At 43.9% G+C, this 22,987-nt stretch overlaps 1 protein-coding gene across 2 annotated transcripts in view; it reads right to left on the bottom strand.

The window, feature by feature from the left end:
• Positions 1-902: 902 nt before the first annotated feature.
• Positions 903-22,987, bottom strand: part of LOC106609731 (leucine-rich repeat-containing G-protein coupled receptor 5) — a 193,826-nt gene continuing 171,741 nt past the window's right edge. Inside the window, exons 11-18 of one of the 2 annotated variants that reach the window (XM_045722416.1) lie at positions 22,015-22,086; positions 21,501-21,566; positions 21,325-21,396; positions 13,238-13,309; positions 12,565-12,690; positions 3,427-3,563; positions 3,153-3,227; positions 903-2,753 (exon numbers count right to left, since the gene is read on the bottom strand). In XM_045722416.1, the coding sequence (XP_045578372.1) occupies positions 1,678-2,753; positions 3,153-3,227; positions 3,427-3,563; positions 12,565-12,690; positions 13,238-13,309; positions 21,325-21,396; positions 21,501-21,566; positions 22,015-22,086 (1,696 nt within the window). In that variant the 3' untranslated portion in view covers positions 903-1,677. Of the gene's footprint in view, positions 2,754-3,152; positions 3,231-3,426; positions 3,564-12,564; positions 12,691-13,237; positions 13,310-21,324; positions 21,397-21,500; positions 21,567-22,014; positions 22,087-22,987 lie in introns of both variants that reach the window. The other variant, XM_045722415.1, reaches the window with a different exon arrangement.

Genomic DNA, 22,987 nt, shown 5'->3' on the forward strand with positions numbered 1-22,987 from the left:
TAGAAATTACTTGTTTTTTTCTCTGCGAGCTACAGCAGTATCTTGAGATCAACAAGGGACTGAAGACAGAGAGGTGGACTGGGAAAATAGAGGTACGGAAATAGGGGGTCAAATATTATGGTCAAATACGTATACATACCAAACCTTACTTTAAAACAAACTGGCATATTCTACAAAGGAAAACAGATTGTCACAGTAAGTGTACACAAATGAAAGGGCACGTTAATGCAATCACACACACACACACACACACACACACACACACACACACACACACACACACACACACACACACACACACACACACACACACACACACACACACACACACACACACACACACACACACAGTGTAAACACACACAGTGTGGCATATGTGACCAAATGGCATTGGTGCCGTTGTTGCTGAAGGAGAATGTTGTGACATGGCAGTCTTAGCAGGTGTAATCTCACAAGGTCACCACACTTTTAACACCAAGTATCGATAGACGACAAGACCCAACACACACACACACACACACACACACACACACACACACACACACACACACACACACACACACACACGACACACACACACACACACGACACACACACACGCACACACACACACACGGACACACACGACACACACGCACACGGACACACACACACGGGCACGCACACACACGCACACGCACACGCACACGCCCACACACACACGCACGACACACACACACACACACACACACACACACACACACGGACACACACACACACACGAACCCACACGCACGCACACACACACGGACACACACACGCACACGCACACGACACACACACACGCACACACACACGCACACGCACACGCCACGCACACACACACACACACACGGACGGACGGACACACACGCACACACACACACACACACACACACACACACACACACACACACACACACACACACACACACACACACACACACACACACACACACACACACACACACCTTACAAATTGTTCTCACAAAACTCAGCTTGTAATTGTATAACTGTCAGAGAGACTGTTTAAACTCTAATGAGGTGTATAATCTTAGAGATCTAACGGAAATAAAATGAAAGCAAAGCGATGGAATTTTCTCTTCCTCCTCCTCCTCCTCCTCCTCCTCCTCCTCGTCCTGGCCTACATATTATAGAGTCAAGTACCTTCATTAAAAGAGCATGGCCACTGTGTTGGTGTACATATGATGATCGTAATGGTGATCATAACTGTGTTCATAACATAATCAGTTCTGCTTCTGTCCAGCATCAAGCTGCCAGGCCAGGGTATACACATAGCTGGTACTGTACAGACACATAGAGAGATATGAATACCAGGACAATGGGAGTCTATCTAGCTCTATATTAGAGTTCTGATTCAGACAGATAGAGAGATGCATACCAGGACAATGGGAGTCTATCTAGCTCTATATTACAGTTCTGATTCAGAGGAGAGCCATGGCGGCCATTTTGTGTCCTGTTCCTGTCCGTGTAGCAGTGGCCTTGTTTCTTCATCCTTCCTCTCTGGCTACATGTACTGCTCTAACACAGTCTTTGTCTGTGTGTAGGGGGTTGATATAGGGCATGGGGTACTGGGGGTAGAACCCAGAGCCCTGCAGCCCTGGGGGTAAAAACAGTGAAGCCTGAACGCTAGTCTGCCTAGCGACAGGGGATGAAGGCAACCGGAGGGTGGTGTGCCTCGGCGCTGGGTTGCTGCCCCGCCCCCCTAGACTCCTCCTCTTCCTCTGACACCCCGAAGGTGACCAGGGCCTGCGTGGAGTCACATGACTGTTTCTCGGCGTCCTCCGAGTTGAGCGAGACGAGGCTGAGTCGGCGGGGTCTGCTGAGGTGCAGGGCGCCGCGAGTCCTTCTGTGGAGCAGGCCCAGGTCCTCTCTGAAGTGAGGGTTGAAGAGGACGTAGAGTAGAGGGTTGAGGCAGGCTGGGAGAGGAACCACCACTAGAAGCACTGACTTCACCACCTCAGGCCCTACTGAGGGCAGTTTCAGCAGGGAGGAGAAGGAGAGGAAGGCTACAGGGAAGTACAGGAGACAGTTGGTGAACAGAAGCCAGGCAACGTGACGGATCATGGAGCAGTCCCACAGGCTGTCCGGCTCTCCTTTCTCCAGGCTGCAGTAGAGGCGGGCATATGTGACGGTCATGATGAGGTAACATAGGGAGTTGACCAGGACTAGTGCCACCATGAAGCCCAGAGAGGAGGGCTCTTCGTAGGGCATGGGAAGACAGATGGAGGAGACTCCATAGTCCCCCAGCAGGGGGAGCAGGGTGATAGCCAGGCCCAGAAGGAAACACAAGGCCGCCACCAGCCTCAGCGTGCCCGTCGAAGTCTTCCCCTCAGCGGCCTTGCCTCTCCGTACCGACAGCCCCCTCTCCAGAGCGGCCACCGTCAGTAAGAAGATACTGGTCTCAGAAGCGAAGATGGAGACGAAGCCGGTCAGCTTGCAGCCCGTGCTGCTCTCCCAGCGCGCCCCGTAGCGGCCGAAGCTGCCGAAGGTCAAGGCATCGACGGTGGCCAGCGTGGCAGACCACAGCCCCATCAGACTGTTTACCAGAGCCAGCAGGCCAATCAGCAGCTTCACAGGGGACAGGAAGGACGGGGAGAGAAAGATGGAGACCATCACCAGTGTGTTGCAGACCAGGGAGAGAGTAGCAATGACCCACACACCAACACGGATCAACCAGCTGCCAAACAGGTGGTGGCAAGGACGGAATGGACCTGAGGAGGGACAGATCAATCAATCAACCAGTCACTCAATCAACCAGTCAATCAATAAATCAATCAACCAGTCAATCAATAAATCAATCAATCAACCAGTCAATCAATAAATCAATCAACCAGTCAATCAATAAATCAATCAATAAATCAATCAACCAGTCACTCAATAAATCAATCAACCAGTCAATCAATAAATCAATCAATCAACCAGTCAATCAATAAATCAATCAACCAGTCAATCAATAAATCAATCAACCAGTCAATCAATAAATCAATCAACCAGTCAGTCAATAAATCAATCAACCAGTCAATCAATAAATCAATCAACCAGTCAATCAATACATCAATCAATGTATGAACCATGTTAGGGGAAGGGTGGTGGGGGGGGTGTTGCCTTACCAGGTGAAGGGGAACACTGGACAGTGTGGTGGGATTTGGGCTCATCATCAAAGTCCAGCAGAAAGTCCTCATGGTCTTCTTAAATCAAATCAAAGGTTATATCCAGGTTATCAACACGTTTCATAGGAACTGAAAATGAGTCACTGTTTCTGTCAGGGGCATATTAGCAACACACCATGTATCCTTACAAGAAGGATCTGAAGTGGTATCCCATTCCCTTTTAATGGGGCACTACTTTTGTGCAGTGTACTATCTAGGTTGTTTGAGAACACACCTTGGTTAGACAAGATGCCCTCCCTTCTCCCGAAGTCGTCCTTCCCGTTGTTGTTATTGTCTCTGTCCCAGGGAGAGGAGTGTTTCTCACAGGAGACGAAGGCACAACACTGGAAGGCATAGGGCAGCTCCATCACCCTGCAGAGAGAGAGAGAGAGACAGAGAGACAGAGAGAGAGAGAGAGAGAGAGAGAGAGAGAGAGAGAGAGAGAGAGAGAGAGAGAGAGAGACAGAGAGACAGAGAGAGAGAGAGAGAGAGAGACAGAGAGACAGAGAGACAGAGAGAGAGAGAGAGACAGAGAGACAGAGAGACAGAGAGACAGAGTCATCCTACAAGAAACCTGGTATAGAGGAGATAGACCAACTGGTTGCCCTCTAGGTTACAGAGAGCTGGTAGTCCCATCCACCAAACTACCAGGTGTGAAACAAGGAAGAGACTCAGGGGGTATGCTAATTTGGTATAGAGCAGACCTAACTCATTCTATTAAATTTGTCAAAACAGGAACATTTTACATCTGGCTTGAAATTCAAAAGGAAATGATCTCAACAGAGAAAAATGTCCTCATGTGTGCTACCTATATCCCCCCAATAGAATCCCCATACTTTAACAATGACAGCTTCTCCATCCTGGAGGGGGAGATCAACCATTTCCAGGCGAAGGGACATAAACAAGTCTGTGGCGACCAAAATGCCAGAACTGGACAAGAACCTGACACCCTACCTGGAGGTGACAGCATTCCCTCCCCCATATGCCCCCCTAGACACAACTACATAACAAACATAACGGGTCACAGCTCCTGCAGCTCTGTCGGACACTGGGTATGGACATAGTCAGTCGAGGGGACTCCTACGGTAGGTACACCTATAGCTCATCTCTTGGCAGTAGTACTGTAGACCTCAACCCAGAGTCTCTCAGAGCGTTCACAGTCAGCCCACTGACACCCCTATCAGATCACAGCAAAATCCCACTCTACTTGAACATAGCTATGCTCAATCATGAGGCATCAAAGCCAAAGGAACTGAGTAACATTAAGAAATGCTATAGATGGAAGGAATGTAGTTTGGAAACCTACCAAAAACAAATGAGGCAACAACAAATTCAATTCCTTTTAGACAACTTCCTGGACAAAACGTTCACTGTAATAGTGAAGGTGTAAACTTGAGAGTAGAAAACCTAAACAGTTAATTTGACCTCAGCTTCCATATCAAATCTAAAAATGTCAAGCAGACAACCCCTTGAAAATGAACAACAATGGTTTGATGAAGAATGCAAAAACCTAAGAAAGAAATAGAGAAACCTGTCCAAACAAAAACATAGAAACCCAGAAAACCTGAGACTACGCCTTCATTATGGTGAATCACTAAAACAATACAGAAATACACTACGGAAAAAGAAGGAACAGCACGTCAGAAATCAGCTCAATGTAATCCATAGAATCTAATTTGGCATGAGGGCCTGCTATACAAATGGATGGAAAGTGGTGTTGGGGGAAAACATACAACATTATAAAATCCATGTACACAAACAAGTGTGTGGTTAAAATTGGCAGAAAATACGCCCATTTCTTTCCACAGGGCCGTGGAGTGAGACAGGGATGCAGCTTGAGCCCCACCCTCTACAACATATATATCAATGAACTGGCGAGGGCACTAGAACATTCTGCAGCACCCTCTACAACATATATATCAATGAACTGGTGAGGGCACTAGAACATTCTGCAGCACCCGGCCTCACCCTCTTCAACATATATATCAATGAACTGGTGAGGGCACTAGAACAGTCTGCAGCACCCGGCCTCGCCCTACTAGAATCTGAAGTCAAATGTCTACTGTTTGCTGATGATCTGGTGCTTCTGTCCCCAACCAAGGAGGGCCTACAGTAAGCACCTAGATCTTCTGCACAGATTCTGTCAGACCTGGGCCGTGACAGTAAATCTCAGTAAGAGAAAAATAATGGTGTTCCAAAAAAGGTCCAGTTGCCAGGACCAAGAATACAAATTCCATCTAGACACCGTTGCCCTACAGCACACAAAAAACTATACATACCTTGACCTAAACATCAGCGCCACAGGTAACTTCCACAAAGCTGTGAACGATCTGAGAGACAAGGCAAGAAGGGCCTTCGATGCCATCAAAAGGAACATACAATTCGACATACCAATTACGATCTGGATAAAAATACTTGCAATTAGTTATAGAACCCATTGCCCTTTACGGTTGTGAGGTCTGGGGTCCGCTCACCAACCAAGAATTCACAAAATGGGACAAACACCAAATTGAGACTCTGCATGGAGAATTCTGCTGAAAAATCCTCAACAACATAAAACATCAAATAATGCATGCAGAGCAGAATTAGGCCGATACCCGCTAATTATCAAAATCCACAAAAGAGCCATTAAATTCTACAACCACCTAAAAGGCAGTGATTCCCAAACCGTCCATAACAAAGCCATCATCTACAGAGATGTGAACCTGGAGAAGAGTCCCCTAAAGCAAGCTGGTCCTGGGGCTCTGTTCACAAACACAAACACACTCCACAGAGCCCCAGGACAGCAACACAATTATACCCAACCAACTCATGAGAAAACAAAAAGATGACACATTGGAAAGAATTAACAAAAAAACAGAGCTGACTAGAATGCTATTTGGCCCTAAACAGAGAGTACACAGTGGCAGTATGCCTGACCACTGTGACTGACCCAAACTTAAGGAAAGCTTTGACTATGTACAGACTCAGTGAGCATAGCCTTGCTATTGAGAAAGGACGCCGTAGGCAGACCTGGCTTTCAAGAGAAGACAGGCTATGTGCACACTGCCCACAAAATGAGGTGGAAGCTGAGCTGCACTTCCTAACCTCCTGCCAAATGTATGACCATATTAGAGACACATATTTCCCTCAGATTACACAGATCCACAAATAATTTGAAACCAAACCCAATTTTGATAAACTCCCATATCTACTGGGTGAAATACCACAGTGTGCCATCACAGCAGCAAGATTTGTGATCTGTTGCCACAAGAAAAGGGCAACCAGTGAAGAACAAACACCATTATGAATACAACCTATATTTAAGTTGATTTATTTTCCCTTTTGTACTTAAATTATTTGCACATCATTACAACACGGTATATAGCCATAATGAGATTTTAAAAGTATTTGTTCTTTCTGAACTTTTGTGAGTGTAATGTTCACTGTTAATTTTTAATAGTTTATTTCACTTTTTTTTATTGTTTACTTCACTTGCTTTGGCAATGTTAACATGTGTTTCCCATGCCAATATAGCCCTTACCGTAAATTCCGGACTATAAGCCACAAAGTTTTTCCCACACTTTGAACCTCGCGGCTTAAACAATGAGGCGGCTAATATATGGATTTTTCCCGCTTTCAAATTTTTTTTTTGTTACAAGCCGTGTTTCGTTAAAGCCTATTTATTTATTTACAAGCCGTGTTTCGTTAAAGCCTATTTATTTATTGTTACAAGCCGTGTTTCGTTAAAGCCTATTTATTTTTGTTACAAGCCGTGTTTCATTAAAGCCTGTGTAAAGTTCATTTGTTTCAATGTACCGGTAGGCACCTGCGGCTTATAGACATGTGCGGCTTATTTATGTTCAAAATAATATATTTTTTAAAATTCAGTGGCTTATATTCAGGTGCGCTTAATAGTCCGGAAATTACGGTAAATTGAAACTGAGAGAAAGAGAGAGAGAACAGGAGAGAGAGAGAGAGAGCAAGGAGAGGAGAGGAGAAAGAAAAGGAGAGAGAGAGAGAGAGAGAACAGGATAGTGAACAGGAGAGAGAGAAAGAGAGAGAGAACAGGAGAGAGAGAGAGAACAGTAGAGAGAGAGAGAGAGAGAGAGAGAGAACAGTAGAGAGAGATAGAGAGAGAGAACAGGGTAGAGAGAGAGAGCAAGGAGAGGAGAGGAGAAAGAAAAGGAGAGAGAGAGAGAGAGAGAACAGGATAGTGAACAGGAGAGAGAGAAAGAGAGAGAGAGAACAGGAGAGAGAGAGAGAGAGAGAGAGAGAGAACAGCAGAGAGAGAGAGAGAGAGAGAGAGAGAACAGGAGAGAGAGAGAGAGAGAACAGTAGAGAGAGATAGAGAGAGAGAGAACAGTAGAGAGAGATAGAGAGAGAGAGAGAACAGTAGAGAGAGATAGAGAGACAGAGAGAATAGTAGAGAGAGATAGAGAGAGAACAGTAGAGAGAGATAGAGAGAGAGAGAGAACAGTAGAGAGAGATAGAGAGAGAGAGTCAGTCAACACAACACAACACGTAAGGCATAGGGCAGCTCCATCACTCTACAGACAGACAGAAGAGACTAAACACAATGCTACCACCATGCTTACCTGTTTATTAAGTACCAACTGTTTATTAAGCACCAACTGTTTATTAAGTACAAACTGTTTATTAAGTACCAACTGTTTATTAAGTACTAACTGTTTATTAAGCACCAACTGTTTATTAAGCACCAACTGTTTATTAAGCACCAACTGTTTATTAAGCACCAACTGTTTATTAAGCACCAACTGTTTATTAAGCACCAACTGTTTATTAAGCACCAACGGTTTATTAAGTACCAACGGTTTATTAAGCACCAACTGTTTATTAAGCACCAACTGTTTATTAAGTACCAACTGTTTATTAAGTACCAACTGTTTATTAAGCACCAACTGTTTATTAAGCACCAACTGTTTATTAAGCACCAACTGTTTATTAAGTACAACGTTTATTAGTACCAACTGTTTATTAAGTACCAACTGTTTATTAAGCACCAACTGTTTATTAAGTACCAACTGTTTATTAAGTACCAACTGTTTATTAAGCACGAACGGTTTATTAAGTACCAACTGTTTATTAAGTACCAACTGTTTATTAAGCACCAACTGTTTATTAAGGACCAACTGTTTATTAAGTACCAACTGTTTATTAAGCACCAACTGTTTATTAAGTACCAACTGTTTATTAAGTACTAACTGTTTATTAAGTACCAACTGTTTATTAAGTACCAACTGTTTATTAAGCACCAACTGTTTATTAAGTACCAACTGTTTATTAAGTACCAACTGTTTATTAAGTACCAACTGTTTATTAAGCACCAACTGTTTATTAAGTACCAACTGTTTATTAAGTACTAACTGTTTATTAAGTACCAAGTGTTTATTAAGTACCAACTGTTTATTAAGTACCAACTGTTTATCCAGAATTGAAATTGCAGTGGTGTATGACATCATACGAATATTTAAGTCTAGGAGTTCCTATGGCCTGGGTAAATCATGTTTTATTGGTTGATCCTTCAACTGTATCTATGGCCTGGGTAAATCATGTTTTATTGGTTGATCCTTCAACTGTATCTATGGCCTGGGTAAATCATGTTTTATTGGTTGATCCTTCAACTGTAACTATGGCCTGGGTAAATCATGTTTTATTGGTTGATCCTTCAACTGTATCTATGGCCTGGGTAAATCATGTTTTATTGGTTGATCCTTCAACTGTATCTATGGCCTGGGTAAATCATGTTTTATTGGTTGATCCTTCAACTGTAACTATGGCCTGGGTAAATCATGTTTTATTGGTTGATCCTTCAACTGTAACTATGGCCTGGGTAAATCATGTTTTATTGGTTGATCCTTCAACTGTAACTATGGCCTGGGTAAATCATGTTTTAATGGTTGATCCTTCAACTGTAACTATGGCCTGGGTAAATCATGTTTTAATGGTTGATCCTTCAACTGTAACTATGGCCTGGGTAAATCATGTTTTATTGGTTGATCCTTCAACTGTAACTATGGCCTGGGTAAATCATGTTTTATTGGTTGATCCTTCAACTGTATCTATGGCCTGGGTAAATCATGTTTTATTGGTTGGTCCTTCAACTGTAACTATGGCCTGGGTAAATCATGTTTTATTGGTTGGTCCTTCAACTGTAACTATGGCCTGGGTAAATCATGTTTTATTGGTTGATCCTTCAACTGTATCTATGGCCTGGGTAAATCATGTTTTAATGGTTGATTCTTCAACTGTAACTATGGCCTGGGTAAATCATGTTTTAATGGTTGATCCTTCAACTGTAACTATGGCCTGGGTAAATCATGTTTTAATGGTTGATCCTTCAACTGTATCTATGGCCTGGGTAAATCATGTTTTATTGGTTGATCCTTCAACTGTATCTATGGCCTGGGTAAATCATGTTTTATTGGTTGATCCTTCAACTGTAACTATGGCCTGGGTAAATCATGTTTTATTGGTTGATCCTTCAACTGTAACTATGGCCTGGGTAAATCATGTTTTAATGGTTGATCCTTCAACTGTAACTATGGCCTGGGTAAATCATGTTTTAATGGTTGGTCCTTCAACTGTATCTATGGCCTGGGTAAATTATGTTTTATTGGTTGGTCCTTCAACTGTAACTATGGCCTGGGTAAATCATGTTTTATTGGTTGATCCTTCAACTGTAACTATGGCCTGGGTAAATCATGTTTTAATGGTTGGTCCTTCAACTGTAACTATGGCCTGGGTAAATTATGTTTTATTGGTTGATCCTTCAACTGTATCTATGGCCTGGGTAAATCATGTTTTATTGGTTGATCCTTCAACTGTATCTATGGCCTGGGTAAATCATGTTTTAATGGTTGGTCCTTCAATTGGCCTGGGTAAATCATGTTTTAATGGTTGGTCCTTCAAGTGGCCTGGGTAAATCATGTTTTGTTGGTTGGTCCTTCAAGTGGCCTGGGTAAATCATGTTTTAATGGTTGGTCCTTGGTAAGAAATATGACCCACTCTGATGGGCTTTAGAGTGTCCATGTTGAACCCTACTTCATGGTGAATGAGTGTGTATTGGTGTGCTGCTCCCTTCCCTACCATGATGTACTAGAAGGGAGTGAGGGTACTGTAGCAAGTCCATCATCTAACCTGTTTGTACTGAAATTAACTGGTAAAAGGTTGTCTACTAAAAATAAGGACAGGATGGGGAAAGAAGATATCCTCCTCCCCTTCCTCCTCCTCCTCCTCCTCTTCCTCTTCCTACACCTCCTCCTCCACCACCACCTCCTCCACCTCCCCCTCCTCCCCCTCCATCTCTACCACCTATTCCACCACCTCCTCCTCCTCCACCTCCCCCTCCCCCACCTCCCCCCACCTCCTCCTCCACCTCCTCCACCACCTCCTCCTACTCTTCCTCCACCTCATCCTCCTCTTCTTCCCCCTCCACCACCTCCTCCTCCTCCTCTTCCTCCTCTTCCTCCTCCCCTCCACCTCCTCCAACTCCTCCTCATCATCATCATCATCATCATTTTCCCCACCATCTCCACCACCACCTAGTGATGTCACAATACCAGAATTTTGACTTCGATCGCGATACCAGGTTTAGATTTTACGATACTTGATACCATCACAATACCACAGCATATTAGCCAAAATTACAGAATGGCACTTGATCCAGACAGATAAACCCAGCTACTGCTCTGTTCAATCATTGGGCATCTTTTGAGTTAAATATCATCAGAGCCCTGTTCTTCGCTGAGGCAATAGATGATCTATGGGAGAGACGTGAGAGAGAGAGACGTGAGAGAGAGAGACATGAGAGAGAGAGACGTGAGAGAGAGAGGCGTGAGAGAGAGAGAGACATCAGAGAGAGAGAGAGACGTGATAGAGAGAGGCGTGAGAGAGAGAGACGTCAGAGAGAGAGAGAGAGAGACGTGAGAGAGAGAGACATGAGAGAGAGAGACATGAGAGAAAGAGACGTGAGAGAGAGAGACGTGAGAGAGAGACGTGAGCAAGAGAGACATGAGAGAGAGAGACGTGAGAGAGAGACGTGAGCAAGAGAGACATGAGAGAGAGAGAGACATCAGAGAGAGAGAGAGACGCGAGAGACGTGAGAGAGACGTGAGAGAGAGAGACGTGAGACAGAGAGGCGTGAGAGAGAGAGACGTGAGAGAGAGAGACGTGAGAGAGCGAGAGATCTGAGAGAGAGAGACGCGAGAGACGTGAGAGAGACGTGAGAGAGAGAGAGACGTGAGACAGAGAGGCGTGAGAGAGAGAGACGTGAGACAGAGAGACGTGAGAGAGAGAGACGTGAGAGAGAGAGACGTGAGACAGAGAGACGTGAGAGAGAGAGACGTGAGAGAGAGAGACGTGAGACGGAAAGGCGTGAGAGAGAGAGATGTCAGAGAGAGAGAGAGACGTGAGACAGAGAGGCGTTAGAGAGAGAGACGTGAGAGAGAGAGACGTGAGACGGAAAGGCGTGAGAGAGAGAGAGATGTCAGAGAGAGAGAGAGACGTAAGAGAGAGACGTGAGAGAGAGTGAGACGTGAGAGAAAGATCTGAGAGAGAGAGGCGTGAGAGAGAGAGAGATGTCAGAGAGAGAGAGAGAGAGACGTGATAGAGAGAGGCGTGAGAGAGAGAGACGTCAGAGAGAGAGAGAGAGAGACGTAAGAGAGAGACGTGAGAGAGAGTGAGACGTGAGAGAAAGATCTGAGAGAGAGAGGCGTGAGAGAGAGAGTCCGCAATTACGTTTTGGTGGCAATGCAATCAGCATACACTGAGTGGACAAAACATTAAGAACACCTTCCTAATATTGAGTTGAACCCCCTATTGTCCTCAGAACAGCCTCGATTTGTCAGAGAATGGACTCTACAAGGTGTCAAAAGCATTCCACAGGGATGCTGGCCCATGTTGACTCCAATGTTTCCCACAGTTGTGTCAAGTTGTCTGGATGTCCTTTGAGTGGTGGACCATTCTTGATACACACGGTAAACTGTTGAGCGCGAAAACCCAGCAGCGTTGCAGTTCTTGACACAACTCTTGTGCTCCTGGCACCTACTACCATACCCTGTTCAAAGGCACTTAAATATTTTGTCTTGCCCCTTCTCCCTCTGAATGACACACATACACAATCCATGTCTCATTTGTCTCAAGGCTTCAAAATCCTTCTTTAACCTGTCTCTTCTCTTCATCTACACTGATTGAAGTGACATCAATAAGGGATCCTAGCTTTCACCTGGATTTACCTGGTCAGTCTATGTCATGGAAAGACCTGGTCAGTCTATGTTATGGATTCCACCACCACTACCACCACCAGCATCACCAAAAGCACCTCTACCACCACCAGCACCCTTACCACCATCCCGAGCATTACTACAGGTACCTCAGTTTGGGGAGGCTCTCAGCAGGCAGTAGCTCCTGCAGGTCCTCGTTGCCAGCTAGTTTGAGGTGTGTGAGTCCATGGAGCCCAGATACAGGCAGATAGGACAACCGGTTAGAAGTTAGATCACTGGGGGAGAGAGAAGGGAGGGGGAGGAAGAGGGAGGGAGGGAGGGAGGGAGGGAGGGAGGGAGGGAGAGAGAGAGAGAGAGAGAGAGAGGGAGGGAGAGAGAGAGAGAGAGGGAGGGGAGAGAGAGAGAGAGAGAGAGAGGGAGAGAGAGAGAGAGAGAGAGAGAGAGAGAGAGAGAGAGAGAGAGAGGGGAGAGAGAGAGAGAGAGGAGAGAGGAGAGAGAGACAGAGAGAGAGGAGAGAGACAGAGAGAGAGAGAGAGAGAGAGAGAGAGAGAGAGAGAGAGAGAGGAGAGAGAGAGGGGGAGAGAGAGAGAGAGAGAGAGAGAGAGAGAGAGAGAGAGAGAGAGAGAGGGAGAGAGAGAGTATGAGAAACACATATCATCTACCACCTGATAACTAAGCAATAGCAATAGCAATCTAGCAATCATTAATCGAGCAAAACATACGAGTTTTTGATGCAATATAACTTGATTTAATGGACACATAATCCACTGCCGATTGACTTGAACTCTGCTTGGTGAATGAATAAAACAGTGGAGGACTCACAGTTTGATGAGGGCAGGCAGACTGGAGAAGGAGAGCGGGTTCAGAGAGGACAGCTTGTTCCAAGCCAGGTCACTGTTCAGAGGAAGCAGAAAAAACAGAGAGTTTCCTTCAGTTCAGATGTTTCCTTCAGCTCTACTAATCCTGCTGCACCTCCGATGGTTGGATTTACAAGCTGAGAGATCTCCTTCAGTCCCATGCTCTGCTGCACCAAGAATTCATTCCGTTCCTTCCTCCTCCTTCCCTAACAGATTATACCAGACATGTGCCATATCAATCCCATATTGCCGAAGCAGGCACTTTTAAGGTTAAGTTGATTCGCATATGTATTGTCGTCGTTTTGGCATTTGAGAGGAGAATAGAAGAAGGTATTCATATTGTTTAACTAGATGAGATGAGTTCAGTGAAAACACAAAAGATATAACTAACACAAGCAGACAGGAAAACAACGAGGGGCCATAGTTCAAACTGTTTGTCCAAGAGGGGACCTTAGATCAAACTGTATGTCCAAGTGGACCCATAGTTCAAACTGTATGTCCAAGAGAGAACCTTAGTTCAAACTGTATGTCCAAGAGAGAACCTTTAGTTCAAACTGTATGTCCAAGAGAGAACCTTTAGTTCAAACTGTATGTCCAAGAGAGAACCTTTAGTTCAAACTGTATGTCCAAGAGAGAACCTTTAGATCAAACTGTATGTCCAAGAGAGAACCTTTAGTTCAAACTGTATGTCCAAGAGAGAACCTTTAGTTCAAACTGTATGTCCAAGAGAGAACCTTTAGATCAAACTGTATGTCCAAGAGAGAACCTTTAGTTCAAACTGTTTGTCCAAGAGGGGGCCTTAGATCAAACTGTATGTCCAAGAGAGAACCTTTAGTTCAAACTGTATGTTCAAGAGGACCTTAGTTCAAACTGTATGTCCAAGAGGGGACCTTAGATCAAACTGTATGTCCAAGAGAGAATCTTTAGTTCAAACTGTATGTCCAAGAGAGAACCTTTAGTTCAAACTGTATGTCCAAGAGAGAACCTTTAGTTCAAACTGTATGTCCAAGAGGGGACCTTAGTTCAAACTGTATGTCCAAGAGGACCTTAGTTCAAACTGTATGTCCAAGAGAGAACCTTTAGTTCAAACTGTATGTCCAAGAGAGAACCTTTAGTTCAAACTGTATGTCCAAGAGAGAACCTTTAGTTCAAACTGTATGTCCAAGAGGACCTTAGTTCAAACTGTATGTCCAAGAGAGAACCTTTAGTTCAAACTGTATGTCCAAGAGGGGCCATAGTTCAAACTGTATGTCCAAGAGGGGTCATAGTTCAAACTGTATGTCCAAGAGGACCTTAGTTCAAACTGTATGTCCAAGAGGGGTCATAGTTCAAAGTAACTGTGTATCCAAGAGGGGATGGAACTTGGGGAATTGCTGTTCACAATTTCAAACTTTCACTGAGCCATGAGAAAAAGACAAAATAGATATATTATCTTCCATGTAAACTATGTGATTTAATCTTTGGACAATGGTTTTGATCTACAGCTTGCTGAGCTTGGCCCCTGACTATATCTGTCTAGGGATTGTCTCTCTGCAGAAAATAGAAAACACTTGTCAGTGTTTGTCCCATACATACCAATATAATAACTGACAAAATCAGGGAAATATGGATGTACACAAAAAGAGACCTGAGGGAGACCTGAGAGAGACCCGAGGGAGACCTGAGAGAGACGTGAAGGAGACCTGAGGGAGACTTGAGAGAGACCTGTATGAGACCTGTATGAGACCTGAGAGAGACCTGTGGGAGACCTGAGGGAGACCTGAGAGAGACCCGAGGGAGACCTGAGAGAGACGTGAAGGAGACCTGAGGGAGACCTGAGAGAGACCTGTATGAGACCTGAGGGAGACCTGTATGAGATCTGAGGGAGACCTGCACGAGACCTGTTTGAGACCTGAGAGAGACCTGAGGGAGACCTGTATGAGATCTGAGGGAGACCTGTGGGAGACCTGAGGGAGACCAGAGGGAGACCTGAGGGAGACCTGTGGGAGACCAGAGGGAGACCTGAGGGAGACCTGTATGAGACCTGAGGGAGACCTGTATGAGACCTGAAGGAGACCTGTATGAGACCTGTATGAGACCTGAGGGAGACCTGAGGGAGACCTGTATGAGACCTGTATGAGACCTGTATGAGACCTGAGGGAGACCTGTATGAGACCTGTATGAGACCTGTATGAGACCTGTATGTGAGACCTGAGGGAGACCTGTATGAGACCTGTATGAGACCTGAGGGAGACCTGAGGGAGACCTGTATGAGACCTGTATGAGACCTGAGGGAGACCTGAGGGAGACCTGTATGAGACCTGTATGAGACCTGTATGAGACCTGAGGGAGACCTGAGGGAGACCTGTATGATCCAGACAGCCAACTACTAGTTGTTTGTGGTCCACATGTTGTTTGAGTGAGGATAAGTAAGGTCCTATAGAGCAGGGTTTCCCAAACTGGGTCCTGGGGCCCCCTGGGTGCACCTTTTGGTTTTTGCCCTAGCACTACACAGCTGATTCAAATCATCAAATCTGGGGGGGGGGGGAGTCTAGAGAACCTATCAGAGAGGCTTCCTGTGTGTGCTCATAACATAACACAACATCGTGCTCTTATATCAGGAGATCTCTTGTAACAGCGGGCCGTTGTTCCTGGTTATACTGTCATCCTGGGTATTTGGGATCATTACCTAGAAAGGGACTGGGACTGGAGAGGTTGGGGGTGAAGGAATGGTGACAGGAAAGGGGTCTCCAGAGTCCAGATCTCTCCTCTCTCTCGCTCTAGGCTGATTGGATGTGTAGAAGCCTTATTCAACACAGATTTGCTTAATTGGCTGTTTCTGACCCCTTTCGTCACTCAGAGGGAGCCAGGGGTTTAAACAGGCCTGTAAAGTCAGTTGGACTGCAGCCCTGCAGCCACGTCTTGAGCACACACACATAAAATCCCCTGCCATTTCCTGAAAGACCACAGCGACTCAGCAGAGAAGGGATTTTTAGAAAGACATGACTTGTGACTGTTTGATGATGCAGCTGGTTGCAGCTGGTCCTCTGTGCTACCTTAAGAGAGGGACGAGAGACCTGGGAATCCTGGCAACAACGTAACGTGCACTTTTCATGTCCACTCTGCCTGGTAACCCGATCTGCTCCTTGAGGCTTTGCACACTGAGAAGGAACCGAGCCAGGATCTCTCTCTCTCTCTCTCTCTCTCTCTCTCTCTCTCTCTCTCTCTCTCTCTTACGTCGGGAGGCCAACTATGACAGCATGCCTGTTGTGGACTCACCCAGGGTCAACTCACAGTGGAGAGAGCACCTTAGTGAGGCGATGGGAGGCGGAGGGAAGGGGAGGAGAAGGGGGGCTGGACCCACGGCCATGTGTGTCACTGTGTGGGAGCGTCCGTGTGTGTGAGCGTCCATCCATGCAGTCCATCCGTGTGTCTGTTGTCCGTCCGTCCGTCCGTCTGTATGTCTGTCGGTTCAAGAGCCAATACTTCCTCACATCCTACCCTGGACGTGTCCAAGGAGGCAGCAGCCAATTAAAATCTCTCGTTGCCTCGCTGAGGTAATTTGGAAGTGTTTACAGAGGGCACGCTTCGATCAGTGCGTGTGCACTGTGGGATAGTTGTCCAGAGGGATGGAGGACGGATGGCGGGGGTGGGGGCTGAGCAATCAGCAAATAGCCTCTTCAATTGGTTCTACCCTGAAAGCCTTGTGTACGGCTGCATGTAATGCAACCAAGGCTTCTATCAAATGAGCCATGCCTCATCCTTCTGTCATTACCTTTCCCTGTTTCCCCATTCTGCTAACAGGCTAACAGAATAACATGGTAATAATGTCTATTTCCCCATTCAGCTAACAGGCTAACAGAATAACATGGTAATAATGTCTATTTCCCCCATTCTGCTAACAGGCTAACAGAATAACATGGTAATAATGTATATTTCCCCCATTCAGCTAACAGAATAACATGGTAATAATGTCTATTTCCCCATTCAGCTAACAGAATAACATGGTAATAATGTCTATTTCCCCCATTCAGCTAACAGGCTAATAGAATAACATGGTAATAATGTCTATTTCCCCCATTCTGCTAACAGGCTAACAGAATAACATGGTAATAATGTCTATTTCCCCATTCAGCTAACAGGCTAACAGAATAACATGGTAATAATGTCTATTTCCCCCATTCAGCTAACAGAATAACATGGTAATAATGTTTATTTCCCCCATTCAGCTAACAGAATAACATGGTAATAATGTCTATTTCCCCCATTCAGCTAACAGGCTAACAGAATAACATGGTAATAATGTCTATTTCCCCCATTCTGCTAACAGGCTAACAGAATAACATGGTAATAATGTCTATTTCCCCCATTCAGCTAACAGAATAACATGGTAATAATGTCTATTTCCCCATTCAGCTAACAGGCTAACAGAATAACATGGTAATAATGTCTATTTCCCCCATTCAGCTAACAGAATAACATGGTAATAATGTTTATTTCCCCCATTCAGCTAACAGAATAACATGGTAATAATGTCTATTTCCCCATTCAGCTAACAGGCTAACAGAATAACATGGTAATAATGTCTATTTCCCCCATTCAGCTAACAGGCTAACAGAATAACATGGTAATAATGTCTATTTCCCCCATTCAGCTAACAGAATAACATGGTAATAATGTCTATTTCCCCATTCAGCTAACAGATAACATGGTAATAATGTATATTTCCCCCATTCAGCTAACAGGCTAACAGAATAACATGGTAATAATGTCTATTTCCCCCATTCTGCTAACAGGCTAACAGAATAACATGGTAATAATGTCTATTTCCCCCATTCAGCTAACATAATAACATGGTAATAATGTCTATTTCCCCCATTCAGCTAACAGAATAACATGGTAATAATGTCTATTTCCCCATTCAGCTAACAGAATAACATGGTAATAATGTATATTTCCCCCATTCAGCTAACAGGCTAACAGAATAACATGGTAATAATGTCTATTTCCCCCATTCTGCTAACAGGCTAACAGAATAACATGGTAATAATGTCTATTTCCCCCATTCAGCTAACAGAATAACATGGTAATAATGTCTATTTCCCCATTCAGCTAACAGGCTAACAGAATAACATGGTAATAATGTCTATTTCCCCCATTCAGCTAACAGAATAACATGGTAATAATGTTTATTTCCCCCATTCAGCTAACAGAATAACATGGTAATAATGTCTATTTCCCCCATTCAGGTAACAGAATAACATGGTAATAATTTCTATTTCCCCATTCAGCTAACAGAATAACATGGTAATATTGTCTATTTCCCCCATTCTGCTAACAGGCTAACAGAATAACATGGTAATACTGTCTATTTCCCCCATTCAGCTAACAGAATAACATGGTAATAATGTCTATTTCCCCCATTCAGCTAACAGAATAACATGGTAATAATGTCTATTTCCCCATTCAGCTAACAGAATAACATGGTAATAATGTCTATTTCCCCCATTCAGCTAACCGGCTAACAGAATAACATGGTAATAATGTCTATTTCCCCCATTCTGCTAACAGGCTAACAGAATAACATGGTAATAATGTCTATTTCCCCCATTCAGCTAACAGGCTAACAGAATAACATGGTAGTAATGTCTATTTCCCCATTCAGCTAACAGGCTAACAGAATAACATGATAATAATGTCTATTTCCCCCATTCAGCTAACAGAATAACATGGTAATAATGTCTATTTCCCCATTCAGCTAACAGGCTAACAGAATAACATGGTAATAATGTCTATTTCCCCCATTCAGCTAACAGAATAACATGGTAATAATGTCTATTTCCCCCATTCAGCTAACAGGCTAACAGAATAACATGGTAATAATGTCTATTTCCCCCATTCAGCTAACAGAATAACATGGTAATAATGTCTATTTCCCCCATTCAGCTAACAGAATAGCATGGTAATAATGTCTATTTCCCCCATTCAGCTAACAGGCTAACAGAACAACATGGTAATAATGTCTATTTCCCCCATTCTGCTAACAGGCTAACAGAATAACATGGTAATAATGTCTATTTCCCCCATTCAGCTAACAGAATAACATGGTAATAATGTCTATTTCCCCATTCAGCTAACAGAATAACATGGTAATAATGTCTATTTCCCCCATTCAGCTAACCGGCTAACAGAATAACATGGTAATAATGTCTATTTCCCCCATTCTGCTAACAGGCTAACAGAATAACATGGTAATAATGTCTATTTCCCCCATTCAGCTAACAGAATAACATGGTAATAATGTCTATTTCCCCCATTCAGCTAACAGAATAACATGGTAATAATGTATATTCCCCCATTCAGCTAACAGAATAACATGGTAATAATGTCTATTTCCCCCATTCAGCTAACAGGCTAACAGAATAACATGGTAATAATGTCTATTTCCCCCATTCTGCTAACAGGCTAACAGAATAACATGGTAATAATGTCTATTTCCCCCATTCAGCTAACAGAATAACATGGTAATAATGTCTATTTCCCCCATTCAGCTAACAGGCTAACAGAATAACATGGTAATAATGTCTATTTCCCCATTCAGCTAACAGGCTAACAGAATAACATGATAATAATGTCTATTTCCCCCATTCAGCTAACAGAATAACATGGTAATAATGTCTATTTCCCCATTCAGCTAACAGGCTAACAGAATAACATGGTAATAATGTCTATTTCCCCCATTCAGCTAACAGAATAACATGGTAATAATGTTTATTTCCCCCATTCAGCTAACAGAATAACATGGTAATAATGTCTATTTCCCCCATTCAGCTAACAGGCTAACAGAATAACATGGTAATAATGTCTATTTCCCCCATTTAGCTAACAGAATAACATGGTAATAATGTCTATTTCCCCCATTCAGCTAACCGGCTAACAGAATAACATGGTAATAATGTCTATTTCCCCCATTCAGCTAACAGGCTAACAGAATAACATGGTAATAATGTCTATTTCCCAAATGGCACCCTATTCCCTACATAGTGCACTACATTTGACCAGAGGTCTATGGGTTATTAGTGCACTATAAAATGGAATAGGGAGTCATTTGATATGCAAGTGATGATTCTGGTGAAACCTGACAACTCCACTCGCAGGCTGGCAGCCAAACTAAACTAATTCAATCTCTCACTTGGTGGCTCTGAGAACGAGAGAGAGTCAGTGAACGTTTTGGACAGAGAAAGGACATTTCTTTCTCATGATTCTACACTACTATGAAGGGCCAAACAGGCATCTCATTAGAAGTAGTGGCCTGAGGGTAGCGGAGGGGGGTTGGGGTGCGTGGGGGGTGGGGAGAGGGGTGAGGGGAGGGTGTCCAGTTTTGAGTAGGAATGTCAAGGACAAGGCCACCCACGATATGACGGGGTGAAGGAAGGTGGCGACGGGATGGAAACAAGATGCAGGAAACGTAAACAGGAGGAGAGGAGTGTTTGTTTGTCTGACGGCTCAGCTTTAAACACACACACACACACACACACACACACACACACACACACACACACACACACACACACACACACACACACACACACACACACACCCCCCACAGGGTACTGCCAGACTGTATTTGTCAGAGGCTTCTCTTTCACACAGGAAGTAAACAATACCTTCTGTTGAACAGAACGGCCACTCACATGAAATATGGACAACACTTCTCATCCTGACATACCAAATGGCACCCTAATCCCTATGTAGTGTGTCAGAGTGGTCCAGGCCCCAAACTAGTGCACTAGGGAATAGGGTGCTAGTGAAAACAGGCCATGGTCCTGACATGCCGGTCACAATACTCGCTACATTCTCTCATTGCAACAGTGTGGAGAACCACCCTCCCTGGAATTCACCACATTCATCACTTTCTGAATTGAGAAAACAAACATTTGAGGCATATTGGAGTGAAAACCCGATACAAAATGTGAACATGAAGTAATCTGAATATAATGGGAATGTGAGATCATAAGCACGCACACATACACACACACACGCACACGCACACACCCAGACCAGTGTACTCACAGAGACCGTAGGGAAGTCAGTCCCTGGAATGTGTCTGCTTGCAGCTCTTCAATTTCATTGTGGTGCAGATCACTATAAAAAATAAAATAAAATAAAAACCCAATTTAAACAGTTTTTATTGTAAAGCCACGGCTCATATCGTTTTATAAGGCTTCTCTGGTTGCCAAGATACTCACATTTTCTGAATCTTCTCACATCCTCTGAAGCTTGGCAGAGACTGGATCATGTTGTAGGACAGATCTCTGTGTGAGGGGGACAGAAAGGAGATCCACTGTAACCTACACTACCATTATACTTTACTACATGTCCTTTCAAATATGTCACTGTTATACATCTGATTTAAACATGGGGAAATGTTGACAGAGGGCATGATGCTCTTTGGGAGTCTATGCCAGGTTATTGTAAAGCAGTTTTTGATAAACTAGGGCAGGTAGCCTAGTGGTTAGAGCGTTGGGTCAGTAACCGAAAGGTTGCTAGATCAAATCCCTGAGCTGACAAGGTAAAAATCTGTCATTCTGCCCCTGAACAAGGCAGTTAACCCACTGTTCCTAGGCCGTCATTGTAAAATAAGAATTTGTTCTTAACTGACTTGCCTAGTTAAAGTAAAGGTTAAATAAAAAAATATATATACAAAAAATAGATGATTGATTGATTGATTGATTGATTGATTGGTGAAAAATAGGGACTCACAGCACTTGCAGGTTGGGTAGCTGGTCACACACAGTGGTGGGTAGGGATGTGATGCGAGCTCCAGTGATGGTCCTACACAGAGTTCAAAGGTCACATGATATTATCCCTGGATCTGTGTAAGAGCCTTGTGAATAGATTCATTCACTGAATGTGCAGACATTCCACAGGGCAGTTTGTTTATGTGTATAATAAAGCCCTGATATGTGTCATGGTATAATCACACTAGTAGAACTAAGAAACACTTATTCATTCAAAAACCCAACACCAACACTATGAAAACCAACACGTCTCAACGTAAATGACAACTCTGCACTGAACATCAACATTGGATAAAATAATAATCATTATTGATAAAAAACACTTGTATTTTGGGGCTTTAGGTTTAAATCCTGGGAAGACCAGCATGTTCCTGATTGCAGGTTACATGCTGGTTAAGACAGCAAATGAGCTGGGAGTCAGGTAGGTTATAACAGCAAACAGTACATTTTCAAATATGAAAAATTCTATGAAATTATTTGGTTGGGTAGCAGGTCACACACAGTGGTGGGTAGTGACGTGATTGCTGGCAAAACCAGGGCACATTTATTAGTATATGTGAGCTCTTAAACTCGTTTTCTGTGGGAAAATATTTACCTGACATTGGGTTAGAACAGTAAAGAAGGGTCTGGGTCTGAATGGTTGGGTGTTAGCATTGAGTCTGAATGGTTGGGTGTTAGCATTGGGTCTGAATGGTTGGGTGTTAGCATTGGGTCTGAATGGTTGGGTGTTAGCATTGGGTCTGAATGGTTGCGTGTTAGCATTGGGTCTGAATGGTTGGGTGTTAGCATTGGGTCTGAATGGTTGGGTGTTAGCATTGGGTCTGAATGGTTGGGTGTTAGCATTGGGTCTGAATGGTTGGGTGTTAGCATTGGGTCTGAATGGTTGGGTGTTAGCATTGGGTCTGAATGGTTGGGTGTTAGCATTGGGTCTGAAT

Source organism: Salmo salar, chromosome ssa07 (assembly GCF_905237065.1).
Source record: "Salmo salar chromosome ssa07, Ssal_v3.1, whole genome shotgun sequence".
Lineage (NCBI taxonomy): Eukaryota > Metazoa > Chordata > Actinopteri > Salmoniformes > Salmonidae > Salmo > Salmo salar.